A 9,664-nucleotide genomic window follows, 5' to 3' on the forward strand; every position below is an offset into this window, starting at 1 on the left:
GGCTCAGTGGGTGGTGACTGTGAGCTGGGCCAGTCCAGTAAACCCTGTCCTGAAGGGCAGGGGTGGGGATATGTGTGTGCCAAGGGAGTCCTGCACTGATGTCTTCTCCACGGGGGGACAGGAAGGTATGTGCTATGTCCACGCAGCTCAGCCTGAAGACAAGGCCTTGTGCTCGCTGGAGAATGCGGTCTCTGCCTGTTACAGGGCCGGGCATACTGAGCTGGTTACCAGGGAGTCAGTGATGTCTTGGGGCCAAACCTGCAGCTTGCATTGAGAGCTAGAAAAGACAGGGCTAGAGGACTCACTAGGGAATTGGTCTGATTTTTCCTATAAATAAAAATAATAAAAACATTGTCCTTAGAATTGCTGGAAAGGACACAGAGCACCGGTGCCTTTTTCTCATTGGTGGTGATTATGTAAATAGCACTGCACTTTGGAAGACAGAGTGATAAAGCTAAACACAGACTTAGCATAGAAGCCAGCATTAGCATTCCTAAGGATTTATCCAAGAAAATTAAAATGTTATGTCCACATAAAAACATGTATGTGAAGTATTGATAAACGAAATAAAAATAATAAAAAGTTGAAACAACTCATATATTTCTCAACAGAGGAACAAACAAATTGAACTAAAGCCATGTTATATAGTGGAATACTATTTAGTGATGTAAGTAAATGACCTATTGATTTGCATAACTGTAAAAATGAACCTTAACTATACTAAAGTCAGTTAAGCATTTCAGAGCCAAAGCTATACATTGCATGATTCTATTCAGATGGCACTCTGGGGAAAACACAGCTATCACCACAAAAATTAGATCAGTGGTCACCACTGACTGACAGGGACGGAGCAGCTCCTACACAGCGATGTATGGGGGAGTTTCCCTGAATGGGTCCAGGTGGTGGACACAGGACTCTCCACACTCCCAAGGCCCATAGAACTGTACACTATAAAACATGGACTCATATGGATGTAAACTTTAAATACAAATCAGAATCATGGGAGATCCCAAGATGGAACGAAGCCTGCAGGAGTGAATCTCACTGGACTCCAAAAGTTTGGTGTATTTCAAGCAGGAGAGGAGAGGGGAGAGAGAGATTGAAAGCGGGGTTTGAGTACAAGGAAAGCTAAAGAAAAGATGAACTGCACAAAATCACCAAATCTACTTATAAGCTGCTTTTCATGAGTTAGAAGCTAGTGATTTTGAAACTGCCTTAGGTCTCGTCCTGAGGTTGAACCAGCAGGTACATGGATATGAAGAGTGCTTCACCAGGAGGGGGGAGGTTACAGGTTAACAAGGGGCAGGGAGGCTAAGACCAACCTGTGGTGCCAGACTAGAACTAGCAGAACGAAGTCATGTTTAGCTCTATGTATTATGAATATGTATACATAGACACTGCATCACATAGACACCTAATCTTGCATGCACACATTTTCTGGTTCTGTCCATTGTGAAGATCTAAGGGTGATGACATCCCAGGAAGAATGAGAAAACCCGGTGTCCAGATGTATCTGACAGAAAGGATCAGGGCTTCCTGGGTCTGCATCTGGGGAAATACAAGAGAACCCTAGAACACCTTGTCCTGCCAGAAAAAAGGCAGTTCCTCCGTGAAGGCTGGTTTCCTGTCAGATGGAACAGAACGCGGAAGAAACCAGAGAGCTGCCAATGGCTGGGCTGAACGATCCGTGTAAGCAAGCAAACAACCAGTGCACGCATTGGTTATAAACCTCACTAAACAGATCTGTTCGTGCTGATGTCATTGAGCCAACTAAGGAACATTTATGAAGTTTGAGGAAAAAGAGCTTTTAGAATACAGAGTTGTTTTTGTCTGTCCCTGAGGACAAAATGGAATGTTAGTCCTCAGATCAAAAATAAGAAAGCATGACTTTGCTTCAACTGCTTAGGAATCTAATAAATCTAATAAAAGGAGGACAAATCAAATAAAGGAACTAGGGAAAGGAAACAGGGGTATTTCAGGGGTAATCCATAAATTTTATGATTACTTCTAAACAATCACTGAAAATGTGACTGCGATTGAAGGATCACTGGACTAAGGGGTATGTGTGTGCATGTGTTTGGTACTTACACTCCTGAGCCGGTGTTAATGTGTTAAACTCACATTTCTTAGCCTTGGGGAGAGGCAAGGACTGGAGATTAAACCCAGAGCTTCATGTAAACTAGGGAAGCACCCTACTATGTCATATTCCTTATAAACACAACTTAAGACATAGTTCAGTGAGAGTTGTAAAATCATCTTGACCCAATCCTGTTACAGAACAAACAAACAAGAAAAGTAATATATGTTTAATAACAAGGTAAAATTTTTCTATTCAGGCCAGATGGTATTATTAGGGCAGGAATAAACAAAGGAAACTCCAAAAAATGGATACAGAAGCTCCATGGAGACCCAGATATCCACAGAGACCTAAGACACCTCAGAGGCGAACTGACAGCGTGGGGGACAGAGCTGATGGAGAAAAGGGCCAGTTTGCAACTTCTGCCACGAGCTAAATTCACTGCAGATGCACTAAGAACTTAAATGTAAATACAAAATTTGTGGAACTTCTGGAAGGAAATTTAGGGAACCGGCTTCTTGTATTGGAACTAAAGAGTTCCCTAATAAAACAAGAAATTAGCAGGTTTTTAGGATAAAATTGGTACCATTCAAATAGTACATATATTCACCAAAATAGCCCGAAAGAAAAGGAAAAAAGCAAGTCACAAAGTTGGGGATGATATTATCACATACAAAGGTGAAAACTAATTTAAAAAGATTTGTATTTAAAAATATGAGATCCTAGAAGTCAGTATGGAAGCCGGCGCTCAGAATTCAGTTGTGCGATTCAGCACTTTTTGGACTGACTGCGCAAGGACCTGGGTTTGGTTCCTACCATGACAGAAAAGAGGGAAGGAGGAAGAGACACGGAGAGGAGAGGAGTAGAAAGGAGAGAAGAAGAGAGGAGAGGAGGGGAGGTTAGGGGAGGGGGGAGGAAGGGTGGCAGAACAAAAGGAAAAATCAGGATCAGAGTCCAGAAGCTGCCAAAATGTTAGAAAATATTAGCTGAATGCTAACAAGGACAAGGGTTCGGTTGGTGTAGTATCTTTTTATCTTTTCATTGGATATAATCCTGCCATTTCTGGTTCCAGTCCAATATCACTGATAACAATTAGTGAGGTTTAATATCCTATCATAAGGAGCGAGTGATTATATGTTTATATCCTCAGGCACTAATAATTTAGAACAAATTAGTTTAGGAATAAAATGTAATCAACATTTTTTATTCATTTTTGAAAAAAATTGTTAATAATAACTCTCTAATTACATATCTTTTCAAACTGTCCATTGGCAACATAAATAATGTTTAGGTAATGCTCAAAATAACTTCTTAAACGCAAACAATAAACTAAGGAAAATTTAGAACAACTGTATCCTCCAAGATTCAGATCCATAATCCAAAATGTGTTCCACTGAGTCGCTCCGAGGAAAGCAGACCAGAAAAGACAGGCACAACGTACACAGATGCTTACACTACACAGAGAAGTATTTGAATTGATAATAAATATGCAAATACAGCCTCATCAACAAACAAAACACAAAAGCACAAACATAAAAAAAGACAAATCTGTTTTTGGGGATCAGATTGGTCATGAACTAAACTAAAAACTTTAACACAGCATTAAATTAAATGTTAAAATGTAGAGAATCAGTGGATTCCGGAGAGCTCTTTCCAGCAGGGCATTTTACAGACCCATTAAAATCTTATTCGTGCATATACTTTAATCCAGCAGTTCCAATAATATGAATTTATCATGTAGAAATACTCAAAAGGGCACAGATGAATATGTGAGGCTCATCTTTTTGCAGCAATCATGATAGCAAAATAAACAAGAAAGCCAAAAAGAAACCTTTAATTTCCATAATCTGTTTAGTAACTGAAAAGTGTACAGCTTTCACATGACAACGTGTGTGTGCGCGCGTCTGTCTATGCTACATTGTTACTAGAAAATACAACAGTATTTAATATGCAAAGCATATGTATATATTGATTAGGCCTTACGACCGTATTATTTAAAATGTATAGATATTTAGATAGCAGTAGACACATCACATTTTTAACAATGATAATATAGGGGCTGGGGATTTAGCTCAGTGGCATAAGCACATGCCTTTCCAAGCAGGCAGTCGTGAGTTCCATCCCTGGTACCGAAAAAATGAAAAAGACAAAAAAAAAAAAAAAAAAAAAAAAAGATAATATCGAAAGAGTGCTATCAATGCTGAGACACCAATTTTACTTATAAAGTATATACATATTACGTGGAGATCCGTATTTGACATTTGTATGATTTTCTATTACATTAGTAACTTAAAAAAATAAACTTTTAAAAAGTATCATTATGATGCAGCAGCCCAGTCTAGTGAGAAAATCCTGCTGGCCTATAGGAAAAGGTAACCGGCAGCCCTTTCTAATACTAGAATGTTGCTTCCAGCGAAAAGTGTGCCAAAAGCCACAGCCAGCCCTGGTGAAGGACGAGACTGGACCTGAGGCCCCCGCCGCCTCCCCCACTCCACGTGCCCACCGCTGCCCTCCTACCGGGGCAGCCGGCCGGGACCCTGCATGTAGCCTGCTCCTGCCAGGGCCGCAGAGGAAGCCGTGATTTACACTGAGATGAGGAGACCCAGCTACAGTATTTGCGCAAAGCACACATTTTCCATTCTCTAAGGAAACAGAAACAGGCAACCAATTTGGCTACGTGGGGGAAATAGAGGGGTACGCCTCACTCTCTCCCTATTTCGCCTTTGTTTGAATAGAGAAGGGAAAAAAGACTGCAGCTCTCCTAAGTTTGTTTGCCGAGTTACCCTCTTCAGCGGTTTCTTGGCTGCATGTTTGCTAGATGAGGTGGGGCCGAGAGCGCTGCAATGCGCGGGCAGGTGCTAGTGCTTCTCTAACCTGGAAGCACATTATCACTTTGGGTGTGTTTGTTTACATTTATTTATCTGACAGGGAGTCGCTATGGCGTTCAGGCTGGTCTGAACTCCCTATGCCTAACCATGCAGCCCAGGCTGGCCCTTCGCAGCGATCCCCGGCCTCAGCCTCCTCTTGGGGGAAAATGTAAATGCGCCCCGAGTCCTGACACTCACACCGGGGCAGATCCCAAGGTGAAGTGTTCCTGCAGCACTGTAGGGCACTTAGTATTTTCGTATTATTTACTGTTGCGTGATTTTCTTACACAATGACTTTAAAATACGTTGTTAAAAGCTAATTACCCGTTTTTTCCCCCCTTTTTTGCTTTCTTTCCCTGCGGCCGCTAGAAAGTTCCCCAGGGAACCGCGACTCCTACTGGCGCCGCAGCGGACCGGCGAGCGGGCCTGGGCAGTGCCGGCGTGGCGCCGCGCGGGAGCAGCCCGCCCCCTGGCGGACGCGGCGGGCACCGCGCCGTGAGGCTTCCTCTCCCGCCCCACTCCGCCCGGGGCGCTAGGCCACGCCCAGGGTACCCTGCTCGGAGCGAGGGAGCGCAGCCGCCCCACCAGGCCGCTGCTGACCGCTTCTTCCCCGCAGATGCCGCTGCTGAGCTGCCGCCTGCTGCGCGGCCACCGCCCGCGGCGCCTGGCGCACCTGCTGCTCAGCGCGCTGGCCGCCGGCTTCGTGTGGCAGGAGGGAGAGCGGCAACCAATGCAGGTGAGCGGGGGGGGGGGGGGGCGGCGGGCGGGGGGGGGCGCAGGGCAAGGGCGGGGCGAAGGGGTGGGCGGGGAAAGAGGCGGGGCGAAGAGTAGAGGCGGGGCTACGGGCAGGGCGGGGCGGGAGCCGAGGCGGCACAGGGGCGGGGACAGGGCGGGGAAGGGGGCGGGGACGGGCGGAGACGGGGGCGGGGAAGGGGCGGGGACAGGGGCGAAACCCAGTCCAGGGAAATGCGGGAGAGCAGAGCTGGGCGGGGCCTAGGGCAGGGCGAAGGGGAGGGCGGGGCAAGAAGCGGGGGCGAAGAGTAGGGGCGGGGCTACGGGCAGGGCGGGGCGGGAGCCGGGGCGGTACAGGGGCGGGGACGGGGCGGGGACGGGGGCGGGGACGGGGCGGGGACGGGGGCGGGGACAGGGGGGTGAAGCGCAGTCCAGGGAAATGCGGGAGAGCAGGGCTGGGCGGGGCCAGCCCGGGGCCAGCCCTGCAGTTTCTCCCTGCACGTGGTTACCCCTGGTTGTGCTGCAAAAGGAGTGCTTCTGGTCCTTTCCTGGGTATCACTGAGGTTTGTGTTCTGACTTTATTTCCTTTGGTTCACATGTTCGGTGTTTTAGGATTTCACGTTCCATAGTGGCTGGCTGTACTGAATTACACTCCCACTAACAGTCTATACTGGTTCTTTTTTCCAAAAAATCCTTGCCAGCGTTTTTTTATAATAGCCATTCCTCCTAAGATGAAGTGCAACCTCAGTGAAGGTTTTGTTGCAATTTCCCCATGGTTAAAACCTGAACACTTTTTTTCATGTACTGATTGACCATTTGCATATCTTCATTTGAGAAGTGTCCATTCAGATCATTTACCCATTTAAAAATGCATAGGGTTCATTTAAATGAAGATTTCTTTTCTTTCCCTCCTGCAAACACTGAGACAGGACTGTGACAAACTGCGTATCTGATCCAGCACCATTTGAAATTTCAACACAGCATTCCATTGGGTCCCCTTGTACTGTCTGACAGCTTCCTGGGGTGGTGGTGGTGGCAAACCTATAGCACACATGTTTTGGGGTTTTTCTTTTAACACAACATGTTAATGTAGATTTGGGTTTTTTTGAAACTAAAACCTCAGTGTTCGGGTTGAACGGCAGTGTTGGCACTTTGCACAACTAAATGGGTTTGGGGCTGCAGCTGGTACTCAGTCTCTGAAAGGTTGGACACCACTCCCTACGGTGTTCTCCTAAGTTAGGGGAAGGTGAGGAAGGGAGAGGGGATGCAGCTCCAGGCTCCCAGACATGGTTCCTTGCTCCTAGCCCTTCGCCCTCCAGGAGCCTCCCTTGGTCTGTCTCCACCCCAGAATCCTCAGAATCCTCGCTTGCCCAAGACCTGCATCCACCCTTTGCCTTTGAGAAAAGCTCATCTTCCAGGCGTGTTAAAGCTCTGCATTGCTTCCTATCCCAAACTCTCCTATCTCACATTATCTAAAAATATGAGCTTCAAAAAAGATAGAAATAGAGCTTTTTTCCTAGGTATTCCTGTCATTGTTGGGAAAGAGCTGGAAGGTGAGGAGCTTAAGAATTTTTTTCCTGTCTACATTAATTTGGCCTTTACCATGGCTGAAAAACCCCACAAGCAGAGCAGCTGTCTGGGCCCTGTGGCAGGCAGGGCTCAGCCAGCATCTGTGCAGGGCAAGTTTGCAAAATCAGCAGCTGAGCCAATGGGATTCAGACATGGCCCTGTGACTTCAGGCATCCTCTGGGATTAAGGAAAGTGGTTGTGTTTCAGTGATGTTGTACCAAAAGGTGCAGACTGTATTTCACTTCCCAAAGTGCAGTTTGAAATTAGAAGGAGGAGTATGGAGGCAGAGTAGAGGAAAGAGGCTGAAAGTCCTGTCTCTGGGCCTTATTCAAAGGTTGTTACCGGGTTTGACCTCAGAAGTGACCAACAGTGAGTACCACACATGCTGAGAGTCCAGTCCTCCGCTTCCTCCCTAGCGTGTTCTGGTCTCCCTGAGGAACACACATATACACTTGTACCCCCACCCCACCCCTTAGTTACCTATTTATACATCTATATTATAACTATAATTCTGCATCTATCTAAAGAAGGTTTTCCCAATCTGTACTTCCTTAGCCCCCAATTTATGCCTACACATTTCCATATTTCTCTTCAATTCCTGCTGTCCAACTTAATGTGAGTTCCAACTTTGTATTTTCACATTTGTCACAAGTCCTCCTGAGCAATATTTCTCTCAGGTTGCTCAAGAAAACTGTGCCAGTCCCATAAACAAGGATCACCAGGTAATTCACATTTGTGCTTGGTCCTCTCTTGATCAGGATTGCTGGAGTAAAAGATTACCGCTATCATTTCCCCGCCTATATTCTTTCTCAAATGTGCTAACTGTCAGCATTTATCTCTCAAAGGTACTGCCCAGAAATCTTGCCATTCCGCTTGTGGAAGTCTCCAGGACCCTGGGGTTCCCACCTATCTTGGTTCACGCTGACTTGGTGTTGACAAACTGGACTAAAAAAGACCCAGAAGGGTAAGGCAGGGAGACAGACCCTGGCTCATTCAGCACACTGAAACCCAGTGAAGGACAGGCTCAGCGATTGAACTCTCCTCCCACAAAAGTCCCAGGCGTTTTCAGCTATTTCAGAATTAGGGCTGTTCATGTTTATCTCCTTTATGGTGCCAAAGAAGGATCGACTTGAAAATGAGCTCGATAACCACAAGCCTCAAAGTTTCCTCTTAATCTACTCTTCATATGTCGCCCTGGACCACTTTTGTTTTCTTACTTCCTGTCACACATGGATACCTCAGCATGACTTCCAAACTCCTGCATAGTCAAACCATACTTATTCTTTTTCATCAAACTCTTTATTCCCCACTATACTCTCCATCCTAATCAGTTTAGGACCAGGGTTTCAGCAACTGATCACTACACAGAGACCACAAGTGAATGCTTAAGGATATTAAGAGGTGTGTTTCTCTTATATGAGAAACCTAAAATATAAATAAAGAGTAAGAGAAGAGATGGTAGGAAACGAAAAGGCAGACCGAGCAGAGATGGAGTAGGGGGTGGAGGACGGAGGAGGTGGGAGGAGGGGGGAGGGGTTGACTGGTGTATGCATGTACCAATTCTTGATACATGATACATCATGTATCACAAACATACTTCAATAAAAAGAGAACAGCAGAGTCATGCTGTGGGCATCTGGGGCATGGCAGCTGAGCATCGTGCTAAAATCTGCCTGCACACTGGGGACACTGGCTCTCTGTGCTTCCTGGAGGGACACCCTCTCTTGTGGCCTAGCCACCACGCTGTGAGGAGCCCTGTCCCCAGCAGAGGCTGAAATGCAAGCAATGGGATTATCAGTCCTTGCTTTGCAACCAGCCTTCAAGGCTGCAGCATGGGCACCAGAAATGTGAATGAAAGAGCCTTCTGGTGATTCCAGCTCAGCTGTCCTAGAGCAGAGACGAGACCCCTGACTTGCCTTATCCAGATACCTAACCCCTGCACATCAAAAAATGCAAAAGAAAAAAAAGTTGGTGATTTAGGTGTGGTGCAAGGCGAATTTGGTTAGCAGTGCCATCTATTCTACTTAGGTTTCCTTTGACAGCTGTCGTAGGAATAGGGGCATTTGTCTCTAGAACTAGCATGAGGTTTTCACAAACAAGAAACCCATAACCCAGAATGAGTGAGAAAACTCAAGTGTAAATTTCCCTTTGAATTTCAGTCAAATGCATTTCATGCTTAGATGCAAGAGATGGATAGCACTCACTTTTGTGATGGATTAAAACAGCCAAATAATCACTGAGGTCAGGCAGCGGGGAGAACTTCTTGAGCCTAACAGTTAGAGGCAGCCATGGCATCGCTGCAGGAAATGACAGGAGGCGACAGTGAGGAATGAAACCCTCAAGGGTACTTAGCCTTAGGACTGACTAACTTGTATACCCTCAGAAGAGGTGAAATCTGGCCATATGTGCTGGAGGACTG

General features: G+C 46.1%; 1 protein-coding gene across 1 annotated transcript in view; it reads left to right on the top strand.

The window, feature by feature from the left end:
• Ido2 (indoleamine 2,3-dioxygenase 2) overlaps positions 1-9,664 on the top strand; it is a 46,972-nt gene that overhangs the window by 14,670 nt on the left and 22,638 nt on the right. The window contains exons 3-4 of the mRNA XM_063239733.1: positions 5,561-5,680; positions 8,091-8,209. Of these exons, the coding sequence (XP_063095803.1) occupies positions 5,561-5,680; positions 8,091-8,209 (239 nt within the window). The remainder of the gene's footprint in view (positions 1-5,560; positions 5,681-8,090; positions 8,210-9,664) is intronic.

Source organism: Cavia porcellus, unplaced genomic scaffold (assembly GCF_034190915.1).
Source record: "Cavia porcellus strain 051 isolate PalLab524CR breed Dunkin Hartley unplaced genomic scaffold, mCavPor4.1 scaffold_29, whole genome shotgun sequence".
NCBI classification, from domain to species: Eukaryota; Metazoa; Chordata; class Mammalia; order Rodentia; family Caviidae; genus Cavia; species Cavia porcellus.